This window comes from Ochotona princeps, chromosome 6, assembly GCF_030435755.1.
Source record: "Ochotona princeps isolate mOchPri1 chromosome 6, mOchPri1.hap1, whole genome shotgun sequence".
Taxonomy (NCBI): domain Eukaryota; kingdom Metazoa; phylum Chordata; class Mammalia; order Lagomorpha; family Ochotonidae; genus Ochotona; species Ochotona princeps.
In genome coordinates this window covers 36,539,540-36,561,060 of record NC_080837.1, presented here as the reverse complement: position 1 = coordinate 36,561,060, position 21,521 = coordinate 36,539,540, and the positions used below count along the sequence as shown (strand labels likewise).

Sequence of the window (21,521 nt, the reverse complement as noted above, 5' to 3'; positions counted from 1 at the left end):
TTCCAGCTGTGCTCCATCAGCCCCATGCACTGGGTAGAGCCCAACCTGCCCGCCGCCACGCGGCTCCATCACCTCCACCTGCATGGGCAGCCTGCGGTGAAGCCCTGGGCCCGGAAACGCGGCCTCTGCGCATCCGGCCTCAGCCTGCTTCCGGCAGGGTCCGGGCCTGGCCCTCTGGCCCAGGTTCTCCGCTGTCCTCACCCAGCCTGCCCTTCGCCAGGGGGACACTACATTCCTGCTAAGGTGCGTGAGAAGGTGGCCGCCTTTCCCTCCCCTCTGCCCCGCGTGGCCGGCCGCAGGTCTGTGGCCGGCGCTCCCTCCGGTTCTGCATGTCTGAGGCCACTGGCAGCCGCCGACCCCGTTTTGAAAGCCCCTTTATTTATAACTTTTATACTTTGTCCAGGCCGCGGCGCTTCCCCGACCCCGGCTGCGCGGGGTGGGGCTGATTTTAACGTGTCTGTTTGTACTGATGTATGAACTTGTCGAATAAACACAGTCGTTTGTTAAGTCCAGCATGCTGGCCAGCGTGGCACCCGGCGACGGAGGGTGGGGGAGGGGAGGCGGCGCGGCTCGGGCGCCGGGCGGGGCGGGGCCCGCCGGGGCGGAGCCTGAGGGTGTGGCCTGCGGTGGGCGGAGCGCCGAGCGGGCGGAGCCTAGCAGTAAGGCCCGCGGGCAGGGCGGGACGCTCGCGGCGTCATGGCGGAGGCGGCTCTGGGCGCCGTGCGGAGCAAGTTACGAGAATTCCCGGCCGCGGCCCGCGGTGAGTGGATTAGCGCGGAGCCTGAGTCCCTCCCGGGCTGCACAACTCGGCGCGTGGCCGGCTGATGCCCGGCTCGGGTCGTCCCTGGTCGGTGCGGCCTCCGCGGCCTGGACCCGCAGCCCCTCGTGCTCCCCGGGGTGACCAGTCACGCCGCGGCCGGGGCGGGGCTGGTGTGCTGCGCCCAGTCGGCGCCGGGGCGCTCAGTTGTCCTTCGCGCATTGCAGGTTTCGTGGTTTGTTTTTAAGGTTTCGTTTGAAAGGCCGAGTAAGAGGAAAGCTCTCCTTCCCTTCTGGTTCCCTCGTCCAAATGTGCACAGCAGCCGGGCTGGGCCAGGCCGAAGCCGCAGATATGGAGGGTGGCAGGAACAAGGACTTGAACCATCACCTGCTGCTCCCCAGAGTGCGGATTAGCTGGACTCGAACCCAGGGACTCATAGGAGTTGCAGGAATCTTAAACGCTGGTCTCTGAATATGAAAATGTATAAATATGGTTTCTTTTAAAAAAGTTATTTTGGGTCCGGCACCATAGTCTAGCTTGGCTAAAGTCCTAGCCTTGCATGCTTCGGGATCCCATATGTGCGCCGACTCTAATCATAGCAGCCCCGCTTGCGGTCCAGCTCCCTGCTTGTGGCCTGGGAAAGAGCTGGAGGACGGCCCAAAGCCTTGGGGCCGTGCACCCGCGTTGGAGGCCTGGAAGAAGTTCCTGGCTCCTGGCTTCGACTCAACTCAGCTCCGGCCGTTGTGGCCACTGGGGAGTGAACCAGCGGATAGAAGATCTTTCTGTCTCTCCTTCTCTGTAAATCTGACTTTCCAATAAAAATAAATAATTTTTTTTTTTTAAAGATATATTTCTTTGAAACTCTGGAGGGGAGAGAGAGAGAGCCTTCCACTTCTTGCCGCTCCAAATGGTGATAATGGTCAGGACTGGGCCAGGCCAAACCCAGGAGTTTCCACTGGTTCTCCACAGAGTTGCAGGGACCCAAGGAGTTGGGCCGTCCTCTGCTGCTTTCCCAGATGATTAGCAGGAAGCTGAATGGGAACTGGAGCACCTGGACGGCTCGGGCAGCAGCTGATACATTTTACTCACATTTTACTCCCTTGGCCACTGCACCAGCCCCATTAAAACCTTAGTCCTTTTTTTCTTTTTAAGATGTATTTTGTTTTGGGAGACCCGGTGCCATGGCCTGGTGGCTAAAGTCCTCACCTTGAATGCGCTGGAATCCCATATGGGCACCGATTCTAATCCTGGAAGCCCGTGTGGGAGACCTGGAGGAAGTTCTTGGCTCTTGTCTTCAGATCAGTGTAAAACTGGTCGTTGCAGTCACTTGGGGAGTGAATCATCGGACGGAAGATATTTTTGTCTATCTCTCCTCCTCTCTGTATATATTTGACTTTACAATAAAAAAAAAATCTTTGAAAAAAGATGTATTTTATTTTTATTGGAAAGGCAGATTTAAAGAGAGAAGGAGTGACAGACGGGAAGATCCTCCATCTGTTGGTTCACTCCCCAAATGACAACCACTGGAGCTGAGCTGATCTGAAGCCAGGAGCTTCTTCCAGGTCTCCCACATGGGTGCAGGGTTCTGAGGTTTTGGGCCGTCCTCCACTGCTTTTCCAGTCCACAAGCAGGGAGCTGGATGGGAGGTGGAGCAGCTGGGAGTGGAACCAGCGTCCATATGGGATGCCAGTGCCTTAGATGGAGGATGAGCTAACTATGCCACCATGTCAGCCCTCTAAAACTTTATTCTTAATGTCAGGCATATGGAGGTGGTGGTAAGCTTCTTGGTCTGGTTCCTTGCGTGAAGGAAGCAGCCTGCTCCGAGCTGTGTGTGCCCAGAGCTTTGGGAGAACGATAGCTGACTGTCCTGGCTATCCTGTCTCTTCTGCCTGGGTTCTGTTCCTTTTTCGCCTCTCTCCTTCCTTGATTGCCCCCTCCGTCCATCCCTACTTCGTTTTTCTGTTCTGAAATGGCTTACCACACACACACTGATGTACAGCCGGGGGGGCATGTGATATGAAAGCAGTCCACTTCTGGCCCTGGCCCTCTGAGCAGTGTCTCTCTGTTCCCAGGCCCCTCACTTTAGACGTGGGGGCTCTGCTGCCCTGTGTGTGGTGGAGACTGTCCCATAGCCCGTCCACCTGGGCGACCGTCACACCAGGTGCTGTAGGTAGTCATTGGTACAGTCCAGAAAGCTGTGAGGGTCATTTCCTCACTGAAATCACACAGCAGAGCCGTGTAAGGATTCGTTTGGCCAGTATTAAGTAGCCATTCCATGCTGGGCTCAGGATCCATTGAGGGGGGCAGGCAGCTGTAAACTGGTCCCTTTAGCGAGCAACACTGACGCAGGTGAGAAGGCAGGTGGGGCGAGGGGAAGGCGGGGGACAGGGTGCCAGGTGAGTCTGGGTTCTGAGGATGAAGTGTGTGTGCCTACCCCCAGCACAGGCAGGAAAGCATGCAAAGTCCCTCCTCACAGACTCCTGTGCCCACTATGGGGGCTCGTCTTGCTTCCAGTTGTGGAGGGAGCACACACAAGCACCAGTTCATTCATTTGGGTATTCTGGGCGTGCCCAGTAGTCTTCCCACTCAGTTTCTTGTCTAAAGATGTTGACCTTTTGACAGCCACATGGCGTGAAACGCAGAGCCCCCTGGAGTGAAGGCCACTGTGGTGGTCCTTGGAGCAGTAACTGCCAAATGGGTCAAGGCCCCAGGTACCGAGGCGGAGCCCTCCGCCGCTTGTGAATGGCCCCTCTGGGAGAGAGTGAGCTGCAGAAGGGCATCCAGCAGAGACCTGGCAGGAAGGGCCGGACGCCGGGGAGTCCAACCAGAGCAGTAGCTCAGGCCCAATGTGGACAACCAGCGTGTGTGCTCTGGCAGATTGTGTCCAGGTCGCAACAGGGTGGGACCCAGTTTTGCAATGGTTGGTTTTGAGAGGGAAGAGCAGCCATTTGGCTGGGCTGTTGGGCTTTGGTTCAGTCACTCAGCAAACATTTTTTTTTTAAAGATTTATTTTTCTTTTTATTACAAAGTCAGATATACAGAGAGGAGGAGAAACAGAGAGGAAAATCTTCTGTCCAATGATTCACTCCCCAAGTGAGCGCAGCGGCCGGTTCTGTGCCAATCCGAAACCGGGAACCAGGAACCTCTTCCGGGTCTCCCACGCGGGTGCAGTGTCCCAAAGCATTGGGCCATCCTCAACTGCTTTCCCAGGCCACAAGCAGGGAGCTGGATGGGAAGTGGAGCGGCCAGGATTAGAACCAGCGCCCATATGGGATTCCGGCGCATTCAAGGCAAGGACTTTAGCTGCTAGGCCACGCCGCCGGGACCCACTCAGCAAACATTTTTAAAGCACCTATTACATGTTCCTGCCCTTGTCCTGGGGTCAGGTTGGTGAGCAAGGCAAGCATGTCTGTCCATGTGGGTTCCAGTGAGGGAGACAGACCCCTTACACACATGTGAGACATGCAGCACGTCATACGTAGGTGCGTGCTAGGGAGAGAACTGAGTACGGGGGGGAGTCAGTGATGACTTGGATAGCCATGTTCTGGGCCAGAGTTTTGGCAGCACAGGTGTTTGGTGCAGTGTTTAAGTCTGCCTGTGGAACACCCCACTTCCCTTCCCAGATTGCCTGGTTCAAGTCCCTGGCCTTTCATTTCTAATCCAGCTTCTTGCTGATGCATGTGATGGGATGTTCCCTGCCACGCACATGAGAGACCTGGCTGCATTGCAGGCTCCTGGCTCTGGCCTGGCCCAGTCTGCCTGCTGTGGGCATTTGAGACAGGAAGTCTGTCTCACCACCTGTCTCTCTGCCTTTCAAACAAAAGATGAGTAAATGAAAATGCCAGCCCTGGACCCCATGGCATTTGAGTGAGGAACCACAGGAAGTGGCCTAAGAAGGGTAGAAGGGGGTAGGTCTGAGAGGTGGAGAGGTGGCAGCTGCAAGACTTGGGGCCAGTGGGTGATGGGAGGAGGGAGACTTTGTTAAGGGAGCTGTGGGCCACTGTAGACACCTGTGCAGCTGCCCCATATGCATGGCCCTACAGTCTATAAGACCAGCCTCCGTGGGGTTCTCCAGGCGCTTCATGTTGGAGCTGGTACCCCACGGAGGCTCTCGGCCTCCCGAGATGATCAGGTCACCTGAGGTGCTCCATAATGCCACCCCAGGCTGTGGCCCTCCTTGCTCTGGAGCACCTCAACTTGGTGGCTTGCAGGGTGGCAGGCCTCCCAGGGACCCGCCCCAATGTATGTGCCTCAGCTTGCTCTGTTAGCTTTCTTCTTCCTCATTCTATTCCTGGTTGGCCTGGGTCACTGGGGGCCTTGCTCAGTGACGCACTGTGGTCCTCTCAGGGAGGGTACCCTGATGCAGAAAAGCAGGGTGACACAGTTCTCACCCACCCTACCCCTGTTCCCCTCTCCTCTCAGAGCTCAGTGTGCCCACTGCTGTGCCCTACCTGGATGAGCCCCCAACCCCACTCTGCTTCTACCGTGACTGGGTTTGCCCCAATAGGCCCTGCATCATCCGCAACGCCCTGTGTCACTGGCCAGCCCTGCACAAGTGGTCCCTCCCCTACCTGAGGTGGGTGCCCCTGGGGGAGGGGCAGGTGGGCCCCCCGGGACCTAGGCAGAGGCTGAGTGTTCCCTCCTACCCCCAGGGCCACAGTGGGTTCCACAGAGGTGAGCGTGGCTGTGACCCCAGATGGCTACGCGGACGCTGTGCGAGGGGACCGCTTTGTGATGCCAGCTGAGCGTCGCCTGCCCCTCAGCCAGGTGCTGGATGTGCTGGAAGGCCGGGCCTGGCACCCAGGAGTCCTCTACGTGCAGAAGCAGTGTTCTAACCTGCCCGCCGAGCTCCCCAAGCTGCTGCCCGACCTGGAGCCCCACGTGCCCTGGGCCTCCGAGGCCTTGGGTGAGTTGGGCCAGCCTACTTGCGTATCCTCTGCTCTCGGTGGCGCTGGATCCATACACTCAGCCCCTGGCTCAGGGGCTGCCTATTCAGCATCTAGATCCCCCAGCCAGCCATGACTTTGCGTGACTGCTGTGCTTCAGCAGGCAGCTGCTCCACTCCCATCCCTGGGCGGACAGGGCTGCACCTCTGGCTCTCTGCTCTCAGCTCTGAGCTGCAGCATCTGCATGGTGGCTGTTCACAGCCTGGCCCTCATCATTCAATCTTTGCCTCACAGGAAAGATGCCTGACGCTGTGAACTTCTGGCTTGGGGAGGCAGCTGCAGTGACCTCTTGTAGGTGCCTGGGGATGCGGGTTAGAGGGCAGGGGTGGAGACAGGACACAAAGTTGGGCCAGTAGGGCACTCAGTAAGCAGTTTTTCTGAAGCTTCTCTTGGGGTTCAGGTCACTGTGCAGCCAAGGTCGGGTCAGGTACGCATGGCATTGATGGGGAGAGCAGGCTTCACTATATCTTCAAGATCTAGAAGGCTAGAGAGGGCAGGGGGTGAATGAGGGGCTCGTGGTTGGCTCCCACTCCCCTGCTGGAGATGAGCCCCAGGCGCAGAAGCATCTGGTAGGCCCCTCAGGGGCCAAGCACTGAATTGTGGCCAGGTTCCCTGGCATCCCTGGAACTGCCAGGGTGTAGGGTACAGGGCAGGGTTGGGCAGGCTGCTCTGCCCTGGCGACCCTACCCTCAGGACCTGCCTGGGCCAGCAGTGCACAAAGACCACTACGAGAACCTCTACTGCGTGCTGTCCGGGGAGAAGCACTTCTTGCTGCACCCGCCCAGCGATCGGCCCTTCATCCCCTATGGTAGGGATGGGGCCCCAGTCCCTTCTGTACCACAACTCCTAATCTTCTTGCCCCTCTACCGAGAGGGTGGGCTGACTGGCGAGGCCAGGGCCGTTCCACTCCCTCCAAGGTCTCCCACATCTCTTGGGGCCTCAGAGCTGTACACGCCGGCTACCTACCAGCTAACTGAAGAGGGCACCTTCAACGTGGTGGATGAAGTGGCCATGGAGAAGGTGTGTGTTCTGTTGCTGGGCCTTGGTGCCGGAGAGAAGGGCAAGGACTGGGCTTTCCCTTCCGGGAGGAAGCAAAGAAGGCCTGGGGAGGTGGCGTTTCCCTTGACAGCATCCCCTGCTGTTCATACTTTGAAGGTGCGGGCTGGAGGGCCTGCTCCCTGATGTGTCTGCTGTGTCTCCAGGTACCCTGGATCCCACTGGACCCCTTGGCCCCAGACCTGGCCCGGTTCCCCAGTTACAGCCAGGCACAGGCTCTTCACTGCACCGTGCGGGCTGGTGAGATGCTTTACCTGCCAGCTCTGTGGTTCCACCATGTCCAGCAGTCCCACGGCTGTATTGCTGGTGAGGAGGGCCTGGGCCGGTGAGAGGCAGGGGAGGGGGTGGACAGGCCCTGCCAGGGCTCTGGGGAGTGTTACGGGAGCCAGGTGGATGCTGTAGCTCTCGCATGGCCTCCCTCTCTCCACAGTGAATTTCTGGTATGACATGGAATATGACCTCAGGTACAGTTACTTCCAGCTGCTCGATGGCCTCACCAGGGCATCAGGCCTCAACTGAGGGCACGTGGCCCTACACTGTGCCAGAACGACTAGAGGGACTGAAGGGATAATGTGGGGGCGAGGAGTGGGTAGGCCAAGCCCCTCTTGGGCAGGGTCAGCATCAGTGTCAAGACCTGGAGGTCGGGGCTGTGCCGGCTATAGGCTCAGGGTCTACTGTGCTGAACTTGGGCTTGGAGGACTTCGGGGTGGGGTCAGGAGGCTGAGCGAGGGTCTCCAGGAAGTTGGCACACAGCTGAGGAGGTGCCATTGATGATCCGGGTGAGTCAGTACTCATTGGCTTCTCAGGCCCCGCCAGGGTGTAGACTCAGCTAATGACGGTTGTGCCCCCAGGGCTGTTGCACGGAGATGGCATCTGGGAGCCCTGCGTGGCGGCTCCAAGGAAGTATTCAATAAAAGCTGCCCTGATTCACACATTGCGATGCTCCCATGGAGTGACCCTACTCAGGGATGGGGCCAGAGTTGGGGGGAATAGATTCAGTCCTGGGGCCCACTGCCCAAACCCTCCTCAGGGCAGGCTAGCCCAGGCCTCAGTCTTACAGTCCTGCCGGCCATACCCAGTGGCTCAGGACCACAGAGGCAGCTCCTGGCTCCAACTTTCCTTGAGCAGCTGGTCGGCTCTGACCCAAGTGACCACTCTACCCCAGTTTCTCCCACAAGCATGTTCCCTACGTACAGAGGCTGGCCGCTCAAGCAGGGGCCTTGGCCCACCCGGCCCCTGGAGGTGAACAGCCCCCACCCTCACCTTCGCGTGCTGACTTGTAAGCCTCACCACAGGCCACCCAGCACCATGAGTGGCAGCTGCCCAGACATTGCTTGGAAGGGCTGTTTTATGGGCCAGAGCCATATCCTTGCTAGGTGGTGATGGCACTAGAGTGGTTCCCTTGGATTGGCCAAGCCTTTCGGCATAGACCGGGCATTCCTGTTCTACTGGCACTGGGGGAGTTGCGAAAGGTCCACCTCCAGGCTCTTTGGTCCATGGCTGCTCTGCGGCCTCCTATCCCTGGACCCCGTGCTCTGAATCAGGGCTGGGCGGGGCAGGCCTGTGCCCCTGACTGGACCAAGCAGGTCTTGCAGGGAGCCACTAGGATGTCAGTGGGTTGAGTGTAGGTTTCAGGTGCCTCACTTCCCTAACAGGTGGCTGGTTCAGGGGCAGGTGCAAGGTTTGGGTGGGGTGGAGGTGGCAGTGGGAGGGGCCAGGGAGGAGCCCAATGCCAACTGGGACATTCAGCTTGGGGTTAAAAAGTTGACAGCCGCGGCCCTGCGGCCACCACCTGTCATCGCTGCTCCTGAGGACTCGGCCTCATGGCTCTGGTAGGGCCCTGTGGGGCACTGGGTCCGGTCACTTGGTGTGGTAGAAAACCTGCGGAGGCCAGGGCAATGGGCAGAAGCCAGGGGCAGGCAGAGCCTGGTGGAAGGGACTGACTTGAGCTCTCTCTGCCCTGGGAATGAGGGCACAGAGCTCCCTGGGACTGGCTTTGGGTCCTGGGAACTTGGGCTCCCAGCGGCTGTTATGGTGCCAGGAGGGAGGGAGAGGCTGGTGGCTGCTTGGGGTAGGGATGCCCCAGAGCTGGTGCAGATGGCTGATCATCCCTAGCTCTGCCCCTAACCCTAGGAGCTCTATCCTAGAGGCAGAACCTGTGGCCTAGGTCTCCCCTTCCCTGCCTAGCCCAGCCCAGCCCAGCCCAGCCCAGCCAGCCGCCCCATGAGGCTTAGGGCTGGAGAGAGCTGTGTGGGGGTCAGACCCAACCCAGCTCTAGGAGCCACAGAACTTACCAGTCTAGGGGTAGTCAGAACTGGTCACTGCTGCCCCCTGCTGCAGCAGAGAGCCCACTTCTGGGCTGGCCTAACCAGCGGTGGGGAGGCCAGGGAGCTGCCCAGGAACCTGAGGTGCCTCTCCTGAGGGGCTGCCCCTGCGGCCCCAAGCTGGTGAGCCGTGACACAGACTGTGATAGTAGGATGCCCCTCGTTCAGGGAGAAGAATCAAGTAGGGTGTCTTGGCACTGCCTCTCCTTTGGGTACTGGATGGCTTAACTTCTGTGCCCCAGTTTCCTCATGGGCTTGATTGCCATCAGTGCCTGGTGGCTGATGTGTGACACATCTGGCCCAGAGTGTGTGTGAATGCTGGCTGGTGGCCTGGTGCCATAGCTCCCGTTGACAGCACATTCTGCTGGGGTGGAGGGCAAGCTGGGCTGAGTGGGCCTGGCCCTTGTGGTTTGGATTTAGCCACCAGGCTGCCATCATAGTCCCTTTACCCCCACCCTGTGGCAGCCTATGGCAAACCCTCCCCTCTCCCTGTACAGGCCAAGGTGCCCGGGAGCTGTTTGCTCACTGTTCGTGTCCTACAGGCCCATGGGCTGCCTTCCAAGGACCTGGGTGAGCGTGAGCTTCCCTTGGGCCCCATGCTGGTGGAGGTGGGGGAGGAGTAGGAGGAGGAAGGCACTGCTGCTAGGTTCCCACGGGGCCAGAGCCAGAAGCAGACGGGGCTGGCTGGAGGTTCTGGGAACAAGGGGACAGTAGGGACCCAGCCCTGTTGTACGCTGATCTTGGGGTTGTGGGAGAAAAAGAGGGCGTTGCCAGGGCTGCAGGAGCTGGACAGACAGGGTTCTTGGTCACTGCTGAACACACCTTCCTCATCCCGGCAGTGACTCCCTCTGACTATTATGTCACCCTCTGGCTGCCCATGGCCTGCAGCCACAGGCTCCAGACGCGTACAGTGAAAAACAGCAGAAGCCCCGTCTGGAATCAGAGCTTTCACTTCCGAATCCACAGCCAGCTAAAGGTGGGCCGGGCAGAGCCAGCGCTACCCCCAGCCCCTGCTTCCTGGCTACGCCCAGCCCAGCTTCCCACCTGATCCCTCTTGGCCATGTGTTTGCCCCCTACTTCTTTCCAGAACATTCTGGAACTGAGGGTCTTTGATCAGGACCTGTTGACCCAAGATGACGCCGTATTGTCAGTGCTGTTTGACGTGGGAACTCTGCGGCCTGGTGACTTCCAGCGGGAGAGCTTCTCACTGTGCGCCCAGGTAAGGCCTCATTGGGTTAGCCAGTGGAAAGGGGAGCACAGCCCTGCTCTCCAGCCATTGGTCTAGGTTTCCCAGCATGGCGGAGGCCTTGACAATCCAGGACTGTGATCCACCCAAAAGCAGTCCCTACCCCAGGTTGCCTTCTTGGCCTGTGAGCCAAAGGGCAGTATGTTCTGGGAGCAGCCCAAGGCACAGGAGCAGGGTGGTCTAGGCTGCACTATGGCCTCTCCCCATCAGCCCTCTCTGGTATCTGGGTAGGGGTCTACATGCCTGTGCACAGACACACAGGGTGGCATGCTTGCACCTTGAGCTCACACCTCAATTCCTTGCTTGCTTCCCTCTCCCCAGGGTGCAGAGCGACTGGAAGTAGAATTTCGGCTTCAGAGTCTGTGAGTCTGTGGACAGAACTGGCGGGAGAGGGGGGCGTGTGGAGGACCTCGGGCAGTTGGGGGAGCCGGGACACCTGGGCTGATGCTGAGCGTGTGGGGGCCTGTTCTAGGACAGACTGTGCCGAGCAGCTAGCCAGCAACAACATCCTGGTGGTAAGTCAGGCTCGCGCTCCACAGACAGGACTGGGACCCCTCGCCACCTTGTCCTCTTGCCACCTTGGCCCTCGCCATTTGCTTACCCTTCTCTCTGGGCCTGAAGCTTGGACCCCTGGGCTAGTTGAGTTTTGTGGTTAGGGTGCCCAGAGTGTGGTTCCTGAGGGAGGGAACATAGTCTTGAGCAGGTGCTTCATGACCTGTGGCCAAAGCCATGAGGAGCAGGAAAGGGTGTGAGGGTGGATGCAGGTGCCGGGACAGGGCTGCTGGCGTCTGAGGGCTCGACTGTTGACTCAGGCGCGGGAGCTGTCCTGCCTGCATGTGCGCCTGGAAGACACGGGGGACCAGACTGGTAAGTCCCCAACTAGTGCAACAGCGCCTGGGTCCCTTGGCCTGTTCACCCATCCCCTACTCTGAGCGGGCTGTGGTGGGGGGAACCTCGCACAAATGGCCCTGAGATGCCAACAGCAGGAGCAAGGTGTGGTGCAGCTGCCTGGGTCTCCCTGAAGCCCTTCACAGAGGTACTGTGGTGGGGTGTCACCTCTAAGTTCCTCTGACAAGATGGGGTTTCCTTGGGCAGAAAGCCCATTCCTGGCTTCAGCTCTTGTTTCTGTCCCCAGGGTTGGAAGGCAGAGTTCAGCTGGTAGTCCCTGGAGCCTGTGAGAGTCCACAGGTGGCCTCCGTGGGCTCTGGGCCCTTTCACTTCCACTGCCCTGCCTACTGGGAGCAGGAGCTGAGCATTCATTTACAGGTATGGGGCCTTGCTCCTTCCCCAACCCCAGTCCCAGCCCTGGCTCCCACTCCTCTCCCTGCCAACAGGAGGATCCGGAGGGAGATGGGCTGGTGTGTGCCAGGAGAGGGGCCATTTCCTCTGTTCTCTGCAGGGGGCCCTCCAGGAGCAGCTGAAGGTACCCCTGAGGGCCCTGCCCTCTGGCCAAGTGGTGCGGCTAGTCTTCCCCACGTCCCAGGTAGGCAGGGGGGCTGGGACCGTCCTGCTTCAGTGGCCCACCTTGCTGCATGAGCTGTGTTCTGGACAAGTGCCAAGGGGCAGGCCCTGAGGTGGGGCTGAAGGAATATGGTGGGTGGAGTGGGAACAGCCCCTGTGACAGGGACATTTGTGGTTTCAGGAGCCCCTGATGAGGGTGGAGCTGAAGAAAGAGGCAGGGTAAGAAGCAGGGGTGAATTGGACAAATAGGGTGGTGGCGGATGGGGGAGAGGAGATTGGCAGCAGCCACTGGGGTGGTGCAGGAGGTGTGGGGGAGAGAGCTCAGCGTGTCCTGGTGGGCTTCCTAGGACTTGGCCCCCACTTGGCTTTGCAGGAGGGCTGTGTGTCCAGCCCTGGGTGGGGGAGCACTTAGTAAATAACTCTGCTAGGAAAAGCAAGTGGGAGGGGCACCAGCACTGCGAGGGGAGGCCGTGCTCTTGCTAAGGTGGGCCTCAGCTGGCCTCCATCGCCAAGTCACCCCACACAGGGTGGTACCATTGTTTTCACATTCCTGTCCTTCTATCTTTTCTGGAGTTGATGGCAGTGGGCCTCACAGGTCCTGCAGGCCCGAGTGCACCTGGTACCCACAAAGCCTCCCCCACCCTGATCTGCTGTGGCCTCCCCTGCTGCCTTGGCTTTGCTGTGCTCCCTGCGCATCCTTGGGGTGTCTAGGCCCCGCAGGTATCACACTAAAGGTCTCAAGACACACAGTTAGGGCAAGGGGAGAGGCAACAGCACCATGGGCTATTCAGGCCAGAGGGGCCCGGAACTGCCTGGTGTTCTTTCTTGCTCAGGCCTAAGGAGCTGGCTGTGCGGCTGGGCTGCGGGCTGTGCACAGAGGAGCAGGCCTTCCTGAGCAGGCGGAAGCAGGTGGTGGCCAAGGCCCTGAAAGAGGTGCTGCAGCTGGACAGAGACCTGCAGGAGGATGAGGTCTGGGAGCTGTGCTGGGTTGTGGATTGGGGGTTATCCCAGACTTGCCCAGGACTGTACTTGACACCTCTTGTGCTGTAACCAGGCCCGAACCAGCACTGACCCGGGCTTGCAGCTGCCTCCTGGCTGCCCAGCCCTGCTCCGCTCCCCTCTGTCCACGTAATCGGGAGCAAGGTGGGTGCTGAGCAGGGAGGTGTGGAGCTTGCAGATGGGGGTGCCAAGCCTGCCCAGGTTTTGAGACTGGCCCTGCCCTGAGTGATCGGTGCTATGGTCCCCTTGTCTGAGGCGGCCTGCTGGTCCTCAGGGTTCCAGGCAAGTGGGGATGCTTCCAAGGTAGTTTCAGGGCTTCCAGAAAGTGACCAGCAGCCTCACTGGGGCCAAGGCCCAGGAGATGAGGCCTGCTCCTGAGTGGGCTGCTTTCCTGGAGGTGTCACAACGCCACATGCCCGACCACAAAGTCTGGCTGATCCATTCACTAGCTCACTCTGCAAATGGCTATAGAGCCAAAATTCAGTCTGTATCTCCCACACTGGGGGTAGGACCCCAGCTCCCACTGCCTGCTGCCTCTCAGGGTGTACATTAGCAGAAATCTGGGCCTCACATGCAGGCACTGTGGTGTGATGTGGACATCCCCGGGAGTGTCCCCTCTAGTTCACCAAGTGCCTGTCCCCAGGCGGACCTGGACTGGCCCCAGCTGTTGGGTGAGCTGAGTGAACTTGACTTGCTGCTTGCCCTTCTCCCGGGGCTGTTCCCCAACTCCAGGTCCCAGTGGTAGCTGTTATGGCCACTGGAGGTGGCATCCGGGCTATGACTTCCCTGTATGGTCAGCTGGCTGGCCTGCAAGAGCTGGGCCTCTTGGATTGTGTCTCCTACATCACAGGGGCCTCAGGCTCCACCTGGTAAGCTGTGGGTTGGAGTGTGGGATTGGGGGCTGGTGCCAGCTGGCAGACCTCTGAGTGGCTGCAGGCAGTGAGAGGGTGTGCAGCACGGGTCCTGGGAGGGTCAGCCAGGCTGCTGTTCTGGAAGGCCCCCAAAGGGGCCTGCAGTGACAGCCTGCCTAGCCTGGGTTCTCCTTCCTCAGGGCCCTGGCCACCCTCTACGAGGACCCTGAGTGGTCCCAGAAGGACCTGGCGGGGCCCACAGACTTGCTGAAGAGCCAGGTGACCAAAAGCAAGCTGGGCGTGCTGGCGCCTAGCCAGCTGCAGCGGTACCGGCAGGAGTTGGCCGAGCGTACCCACTCAGGCTACCCGTCCTGCTTCACCAACCTGTGGGCCCTCATCAATGAGGCACTGTTGCATGGCCAGGTGCTGGGGGCCGGGCTGGGGGGCGCCTGGGCCCCAGTGCCAGAAGCCAGGGGGCTCAGGGCTCCATCTTTCCCCAGCCCCGGGAACACAAGCTCTCGGACCAACGGGAGGCCCTGAGTCAGGGCCAGAACCCTCTGCCCATCTACTGTGCCCTCAACACCAAGGAGCAGAGCCTGACCACCTTTGAATTTGGGGGTGAGTGGGAGAGAGCCACTCAAGGGAAGGTGGGAGATTTGGGGGGGGGTTTGGACCTTGAGGCTAAGGACATGGCCTTCCCACCTCCCCAGAATGGTGTGAGTTCTCCCCCTACGAGGTCGGCTTCCCCAAGTACGGGGCCTTCATCCCCTCCGAGCTCTTTGGCTCCGAGTTCTTCATGGGGCGGCTGGTGAGGAGGCTCCCCGAGTCCCGCATCTGCTTCCTGGAAGGTGAGGGGTGGCTGGGCAGCAAGAGAGGGGGCTAGGGCAAGGGTGGGGCTCCCGGATGGGCTCTGACAGGATGGGTCTGTCCTTAGGGATCTGGAGCAATCTGTATGCTGCCAGCCTGCAGGACAGCTTGTACTGGGCCTCGGAGCCCGGTGAGTTCTGGGACCGCTGGGCCCAGCACCGCGCCAGCCTCGGTATGTGCTTGGGCTCCCGTGGGTCCTGACCATTTCCCACGATGGGTCACCATGGAGGCCCAGGTAAAGGTGTGGGAGTCCCCCCCCCCCCAACTCTTGCTCTCCTGTACAGACAAGGAGCAGGTTCCCTTCCTGAAGATAGAGGAGCCACCCTCAGCAGCCGGCCGTATCGCTGGGTTTTTCACCGACCTCCTGAGCAAGCGCCCCCTTGCCCAAGCCACCCATAATTTCCTGCGCGGCCTGCATTTCCATAAGGACTACTTCCAGCACCCTCACTTCTCCGCCTGGAAAGGTACCTGCTTCTCACCCCAGGTCTCCCCATAGCAGCCCAAATCTTGGCTCTGTAGAACAGGCCCTTCCTGTCCCCTGCTGGGCTCTCTTCCTTTGACTGTGGGTCCTGGGGTGATGACGTGGCAGGAAACAAGCAGGGGCCCGAGGCCATTGTGCCCATTTTTTGCTCAGGCAACTGATGCCCGTCCCCCTGAACTTCTGCAGCCACGAAGCTGGACGGGCTCCCCAACCAGCTGACACCCGCAGAACCCCACCTTTGCCTGCTGGATGTCGGCTACCTCATCAATACCAGCTGCCCACCCCTCCTGAAGCCCACCCGGGACGTGGACCTCATCCTTTCACTGGACTACAACCTTCAGGGTGCCTTTCAGGTGGGGTGACACCACACAGGCCCCTGTGCCCTGGGGAGATGAGTTGAGAGGTCCAGGGGTGGTCCAGCTTCTCTTGGGAACTGCCTTGGTGGCTCAACATACAGGGTGGGTCAGCTCCCCGCAGCCTGCCATGCCGAGCAGCTTTGGTCCTGGGGCTGCCTTTGCTGCACCTAAGGAGGGCTTGGCCTTTGAGAATTCTCACCCCATCCCCGTTCCGCTCTCCCAAAGGCACAACAGCCTAGAACTCTCAGGGTTAGGACCTTTATTCAAGGTTGGCCTGACTCCCTGGAGGAGCCCTGGAGTCTGACCATGTTCATGGCCGACCCTGGGGTACACACTGACATCTCTGCACTTGCAGCAGCTGCAGCTCCTGGGCCGGTTCTGCCAGGAGCAGGGCATCCCGTTCCCACCCATCACACCCAGCCCAGAGCAGGAGCGCCAGCCGCAGGAGTGCCACCTCTTTGTTGCCCCCGACCAGCCTGAGGCCCCTGTAGTGCTACACTTCCCTCTGGTCAACACCTCCTTCAGGGAGCACTCAGCCCCTGGTGAGTCCCGCCCCCTTGCTCCTCTGGAGGGGTGATGCATGCATCCCCTCCATGCCTGTCTGCGCTCTGTCCACAGGTGTCCGGCGGACACCCGAGGAAGCAGCCGCGGGTGAAGTGAACCTGTCCCCATCTGACTCACCGTACCACTACACGCAAGTGACCTATAGCGAGGAGGATGCCGACAAGCTGCTGCGCCTCACGCACTACAATGTGTGCAACAATCGTGAGCAGTTGCTGGACACCCTGCGTCAGGCCGTGCAGCGCAGGCAGCAGCACAGACCCCAGTGAGGGCGGACCCCGATCCAGCTCTGGGTCGGCACCAGCCAGGCCTGTGCACACACCGAGCCAACACCAGCCGCAGCCCTGGCTGAGTCCGAGTTGGAGACTGGCGGCAGAAGGACTGGGGCCTGACCTGGCAGGACACTGAGCATGGGAGGGTTTCTGGCTTGGGTTCAGCCAGCACACAGAGCAGACTGCTGCTTGTGAGCTGTGGTCATTTTCCCTTCCACACTGTAGGGAGGCTGGGGAAACTTTGGACATTACAGAGGCCTTCAGGGCTAAGGTGCTGCTGAGACTCGGTCATTGCTGCAGGTCCTTCCAGGTACACATTGGCCAGGTTGGATTTAAAAAGCAGAACAAAATATCTCCCTAGGTCCCTTAGAGGGCAGGTTGTCAGTGGTGGGCATTCCCCAAAGAACAGGACACCTGCTCATGTCCCTGTCTACCTGTGCTGGAGCCACACAGGCAGCCAGTCCAGCCGCCTCCACCTGGGCACTTCTCCAGGCAGGACTTCGGAGTGAGGCCAGACAAGCAGTCCAAAGGTTCCTTCCTGCCTTGTAGGTGTGGCCAGGACAGGACCAGATGAACCAGACAGACAGGTGATGCCTACAGAGGGGCCCCCGGTCCAGCAGGGAACTTCAGCTAGAGGCTGGGCCTGGGTGCCTCTCCAAAGCTCTGTTCAGGTCCCTTCCTGCTGCACCCTGAGGTGGGAGGATGGCCCAGACCTGCTGAAAGAATGGGAGGATAACTTCAGGGGCTCGACCACCTTAAAGCTTCCCCAGCCCACTGCCCACCCCCAAGCCCCTGCTTCCTTCAGCCTCAGTGTGAGCAGTAGCAGTGACAGGCAATAGGGGGTGACTGCTCTCACCTCTCCACCCCCACCCCCAACACACACAGAGTCTCACTCCATCTGTCAGTCCCAGCCAAGAGGCCAGAGTCACAGAGGCAAAGAAATCACTGTGTCCAAGACAGAGGCTGAACCCTAGTCATGTCATCTGTGGGATGACACCTGTGAGTCCTGGCTGCCACCGCACTGTGAGGGCTCCCAGCCTCATAGCTGTGCCACTGTGCGATCAGGCTCCATGGTGAAGGTGTTTGCAGCCAGTCCTGTTACATGCAGCCTCCCATGCCCCAGCTTGGGGCAAGGGCAGTAGGCGGCTGCCTATGGCCCTGATCTACAGCAAGGGCCCCTCTAACTCCTGAGAGCAGGTGTGAGCAAGGATCTGGCTGCCCTGTGAATGCCGCATCAGAGCAGAAAGGAGAGGGGAGCAGAAAGTGGGAAAGTGCAGCTAAGCAGACAGACGTAGGCAACCTGTCCTGTACATGTGTGGAACCCAGGGCACAGGAGCCTCACCTCAGAGCTGGCAGGAGCCAGAGTGGCGTGCAGCACCTGGGGCAGTTTCCTCCACAAGCCCCGACTCCTGCGGGGTCTCCTCCAGTGCAGTAGGGGCAGAAGGCAGGGTCAAGGCGGAGTGAGCCCCTGGCAGGAGATGGCTACTCCACCTGGGGGGAGGGGAGCCTTGGGGTCTGGCCTCTCTGCCATCCCTCTGGGATGGAGCAGGGCTTGCACTCAGAGCAGGCATGCTTAAGGCCTGATGTGTCTCTGCATCCCAGCAATCCAAGTCTCAATGCCCTGGGCAGAGGGTGGCAGCCTCTGCCAGACCAGGAAGCTCAGTCCCCCACCTCTCCACCATCTACCAGCATCCCACCTGAGCTGAGCGCCCTCGCTGGGCCACACCTCCACAGCATGCTGTGACATCTGGTCTGTGACGCTGATAGGGTTGGCTGTGAGGTGGGTAAGGGGAGAACAGCATCAACATGTGCCCTGCCGCCTCTGGGGAGCTCCCCACATTGCAGGCAGACTTTCCCTATTGCTCAACTTGTGAGGGGAAGACCCCTGAGGCTGGGAGAGCACCCTGGAGGTACAGCCAGGATCTCGAGAGGGCCAGGGCCCCAAGCATGCTGTCTACCCACAAAGAGAAGGAGGTCTGGGGAGGAGACCCCAGCCTGGCCACTGCTTGCAGGACCTCTCTAGGGAGCAATTATTTAGCTTAGAGCCATGTGGCTTCAGGCAAGTTACTTAATCCCTCTGAGCCTTATATTCCCTGGCTGACACTGGCTTCTTGGGGGGGGGGGGGACAGGCAAATGTGCACCCCCAGGGATGCATGTGACACCAGCCGTAGCAGCAACTTAGGGACCCAGGAGTGATACCCCTGCTCCAGCTTCCCCCTCCCCCGGGGCCCAGCCCACCTGCTGTGCTCCCCAGGGTCGGCCACAGGTGCTCCTTTTTGTCAGATGCTACCAGGCTTTCTGCCTCACTGCCGGAACCAACACACAAACATCGGGGGTCACATTCCAGATCTCTGCCAGGCCCCTACCTCCAGTCCCCCAGCCAGGCCTGGGTCTATGCATGCCCACCCTTACCTCAAGGGCACAGAGAGGTTCCAGCCACTGATGTCCCTCAGCTGCTCACCCTGGGCTTGGGAACTCTGGGACGCCAGCCTCTGAGAGACCAGGAACAGGTCACAGTGGTGGTCTCTCCTGCGGCCCCCCTCCTCCCCTAAGGAGCCAGGGTTGCAGGCTGCTGTCAGGCCTCACTCCAGCCCCCCATGTGCATCCAGAGGCACCCAGGTCCCCATGAGGAATAGAGAGATTGGGGGGCTCAGGCAAGGAAACCAAGGCCAGGAAGAGCCTCTTCCCCTGTGGCCCTGTGGGGAGGGGCTCAGGGCTGGAGCTGCTGAGGCCCCATACCCCTCCCTGGCAGCCTGTGTCTCCTTCCTGGGGATGTCAGGGGGGGCCCTGGCTCCACACAGGCCCCTCTGGGAGGTGGGCTCAGCCCCACAGCTCCTGGCCTGGTCCCGGTCCAGTTACCCTCAGCTCCGTGTGCAGTAACCCTGCTTCCTTGTGCCACAGGACACAAGGGCTATCCCCTCGTCCCCTGGGCTCCCGCTGTCTACCTGTGGCTCCAAGGAGAGGCAGGCCAGGCTGCAGGGCCCTTTCCTCAGCCAGCTGTACTCCCATACGCTCCACCTGCAGGGCCCACTCTGGAAGTTGCCTGCTCTCCTGGGCTTTAACACCTGTCCCCACAGCAGTTGCTGCTGAGGTTCCATCTCGGGGAGGGGCAAGGTGAGCCAGGTTATAGGCCAGGCAGTGCCTGTGCCCCCTTCAACAACACCTTCCCTGCCCTGAGTCAAGGAGGCCATCACTTTAATGCTCATCACCTGCTGTGACCCCTGGGGACACCCCTCAGCCACATGACGCCCCTAGCTAGGGGTGACGGAACTGCAGCTGGCAGATTTGCTGAAGGGCCCATTCCAGCAGGCCCTGGGGGAGTAGATTTGCAGGCTGAAACAGGGGCCGTCCCTGCCCAACCCAACGCGCTCAGGGTCCCACCTCTGTGGTCTCCTGCAGGTGGGTGAACCGCTGCTCCTGCACCGCCAGCAGCTTCTCCAAGTCCCCATGTCTGTGGAGTAGCTGTGCTACCTCGGAAGTGGAGTGCTGGGGAGAAGTAAGACCCAACTCCTGGAAGTGCCCGAGTCTCCCCTCTGCCCCCCAACACAGCCTGAGACAGCCACCATACGCACCCCGCAGTAGGGCTCCTGTAGGAGGCATTCCCAGGAGGCCAGCCATGTCTCTGCCTGCTCCAGCTCCTGGCGCTGCTGCTGCAGAGCCCAGCTCTCCTGGCAGCGCCGCCTGCACAGGGTCCAGGCCTCCTGGAGCTCACGGAGCTGACTGTCCAGCTCCTGCAGCCTCTCAGTTACCTAGCAGGGAGGAGCTGCTGCAGGTGAGGATGCGGTCAAAGCTCCCACCCCAGGTAGGGCTGCAGAGGCAAGGCTGCGACCCCCTCCCCTCGACCTCTCCACACCCCTGCCCAGCCCTCTTGGCCTGGTTTTACTGACAACCAGAGGTGCAGAGGCCTTGGGTGGGTGTGCAGGGAGGCGCACCTGTGCTTGCAGCTCGGGGGTTAGCAAAGGACTGTGGGCCAACAGCGATTGCCCATCATGCCACAAGGCCTGGACATGAAAGCCATGCTCCTTGATTTCCTGCCCCAGCTCCTCGTGCCTCCTGGTGAGATGCTCTGCCTCAGCCACATCCTGGGTCAGCTCCTCCTCCAACAAGGACACCAGCACCTTCTGCTCTTGCACCTGTGTCCTGCAGGGCAGGAGAGAGCTGCCATGGTCAGACCTTGCAGGATAGCAAGGGAGCTACCATGTCCCCTCCACCCTCCTACTCCCAGGGCAGATCCTGGCCTGGGGCCAAGGCAGAATGCCACTTACAGCAACTCCTGACAGTGCCCAAGGAAGGTGTGGCCCTGGACAGCCTGTGCCAGCTGCTGGCCCTGCTCCTGGGCCATTGCCTTCAGGGTGGCCCAGGCCTCCTGCAGTGCAGCCAGCTCTTTGGACAGGCCCTCCTGAGCTGCAGGATGGTGCTGACACAGGCGCTGGGCCTCCATCTGCATATGGGCCACGGCCTTCTCCATAGCTGCCAGCTCCCTCTGCAAGTGTGGGTGCAGATCTGAGGCTCCCAGCTCAGGAGCGCCCAGGCTTCCCTGAGTCCCTATCACTTCTGCTCTGTTCACTATTTCCCTGAACTAGTCTACAGCTGGGTGCCCAGGCCACAGTTGGGGCTGGGGGTTACCTGTCCCCTCTGGTGGGGAGGGGAAGCTGGAGACAGCTGAGCATCCCTGCCCTCCTTGTAGGAACAGCTGGCTTCCCTGGGCAGGCCTGTGGGTAGGTGAGGGCCCTTACCTCCAGACGCCCATGCTGTCGCCGCAGCATCTGTACACAAGCTGGGTGGAGGCCGTGCAATGCTCCTTGGGCCAAGGCAGTTTGCTCCTGCATCCTGCCCCGCAGCTCGGCTGCTGATTGCTCAAAAGTGCGAAGCTCCCGGGCTGCGGCCAGACCCTGGGAAGGCACAGGGAAGATAGAGTGCTGGGACTGAATTCTGCTCCCTGCCTTCACCTGGACACACAGCTCCCAGGCCGCCACCTATGAGCAAGGGACCAAGGGAACCTCTGCGTGCGGTCTGTGCTGGCACCCAGCGATGGCCTGCACAGGGCCTGTGCTCACCCATGCAGCCTTCAGTGTGCGCCCAGCGCCAGGACCCTGGCTGGGGTGGATGGGGTCCGGCTGGGCCAAAAAATGAAGAAACTAGGCCTAGGAAGCTGCTGTGATAGAAGCCAGGGGCCGGGCTTGGAGCTGAGGCTGGGGGTGGAGCCAGAGGACAGAGGCGCCCAAAGTGGGGAGCGGAGGCAGGTGCCAGGGATGGGTTCAGGCCATAGTTGGGGATATATGGAGTACCATCCCCTCTTGTGGGAACGGGAAGCTGGAGACAGTTGGGCTGGAGATGTGGAAA

General features: G+C 60.3%; 3 protein-coding genes across 4 annotated transcripts in view; 2 read left to right on the top strand and 1 right to left on the bottom strand.

The window, feature by feature from the left end:
* Window positions 1–24: 24 nt before the first annotated feature.
* PLA2G4B (phospholipase A2 group IVB) lies at window positions 25–16,490 on the top strand. Its single transcript, XM_058665289.1, has 20 exons — window positions 25–243; window positions 9,581–9,653; window positions 9,923–10,059; window positions 10,171–10,302; window positions 10,651–10,691; window positions 10,802–10,844; window positions 11,142–11,196; window positions 11,465–11,595; window positions 11,729–11,812; window positions 11,972–12,009; window positions 12,624–12,759; window positions 13,522–13,658; window positions 13,841–14,063; window positions 14,141–14,258; window positions 14,351–14,488; window positions 14,575–14,679; window positions 14,792–14,971; window positions 15,175–15,341; window positions 15,700–15,886; window positions 15,963–16,490. The coding sequence occupies exons 1-20, from the start codon at window positions 25–27 to the stop codon at window positions 16,172–16,174; spliced, it is 2,556 nt and encodes an 851-aa protein (XP_058521272.1). The 3' UTR covers window positions 16,175–16,490.
* Window positions 644–7,695, top strand: JMJD7 (jumonji domain containing 7). Of its 2 annotated transcripts, XM_004578155.2 has the most exons (8): window positions 644–760; window positions 5,180–5,333; window positions 5,410–5,663; window positions 5,938–5,994; window positions 6,416–6,511; window positions 6,647–6,723; window positions 6,906–7,065; window positions 7,190–7,695. In XM_004578155.2, exons 1-8 carry the CDS (start codon window positions 697–699, stop codon window positions 7,276–7,278), a joined length of 951 nt encoding a protein of 316 aa, XP_004578212.2. In that variant the 5' UTR covers window positions 644–696; the 3' UTR covers window positions 7,279–7,695. The 2 variants fall into 2 exon arrangements, with proteins under 2 accessions (XP_004578212.2, XP_058521994.1); XM_058666011.1 differs by lacking the exon at window positions 5,938–5,994.
* A 170-nt stretch (window positions 16,491–16,660) lies between the features above and the next one.
* SPTBN5 (spectrin beta, non-erythrocytic 5) overlaps window positions 16,661–21,521 on the bottom strand; it is a 39,708-nt gene continuing 34,847 nt past the window's right edge. Inside the window, exons 58-67 of the mRNA XM_058666012.1 lie at window positions 20,915–21,070; window positions 20,444–20,661; window positions 20,111–20,318; window positions 19,751–19,927; window positions 19,560–19,664; window positions 18,591–18,670; window positions 18,417–18,484; window positions 17,875–17,950; window positions 17,520–17,668; window positions 16,661–16,890 (exon numbers count right to left, since the gene is read on the bottom strand). Of these exons, the coding sequence (XP_058521995.1) occupies window positions 17,521–17,668; window positions 17,875–17,950; window positions 18,417–18,484; window positions 18,591–18,670; window positions 19,560–19,664; window positions 19,751–19,927; window positions 20,111–20,318; window positions 20,444–20,661; window positions 20,915–21,070 (1,236 nt within the window). The 3' untranslated portion in view covers window positions 16,661–16,890; window position 17,520. The remainder of the gene's footprint in view (window positions 16,891–17,519; window positions 17,669–17,874; window positions 17,951–18,416; window positions 18,485–18,590; window positions 18,671–19,559; window positions 19,665–19,750; window positions 19,928–20,110; window positions 20,319–20,443; window positions 20,662–20,914; window positions 21,071–21,521) is intronic.

Bases quoted from the DNA above. Each gene is read 5' to 3' on its own strand.
- JMJD7 (XM_004578155.2), top strand. From the start codon at position 697: ATGGCGGAGGCGGCTCTGGGCGCCGTGCGGAGCAAGTTACGAGAATTC. The intron at 5,995-6,415 runs GTAGGTGCCTGG...CTGGGCCAGCAG, and splicing joins GGCAGCTGCAGTGACCTCTT to TGCACAAAGACCACTACGAG. The intron at 6,512-6,646 runs GTAGGGATGGGG...TTGGGGCCTCAG, and splicing joins TCGGCCCTTCATCCCCTATG to AGCTGTACACGCCGGCTACC.
- PLA2G4B (XM_058665289.1), top strand. From the start codon at position 25: ATGCACTGGGTAGAGCCCAACCTGCCCGCCGCCACGCGGCTCCATCAC. The intron at 11,596-11,728 runs GTATGGGGCCTT...TGTTCTCTGCAG, and splicing joins AGCTGAGCATTCATTTACAG to GGGGCCCTCCAGGAGCAGCT. The intron at 12,010-12,623 runs GTAAGAAGCAGG...TTTCTTGCTCAG, and splicing joins GAGCTGAAGAAAGAGGCAGG to GCCTAAGGAGCTGGCTGTGC.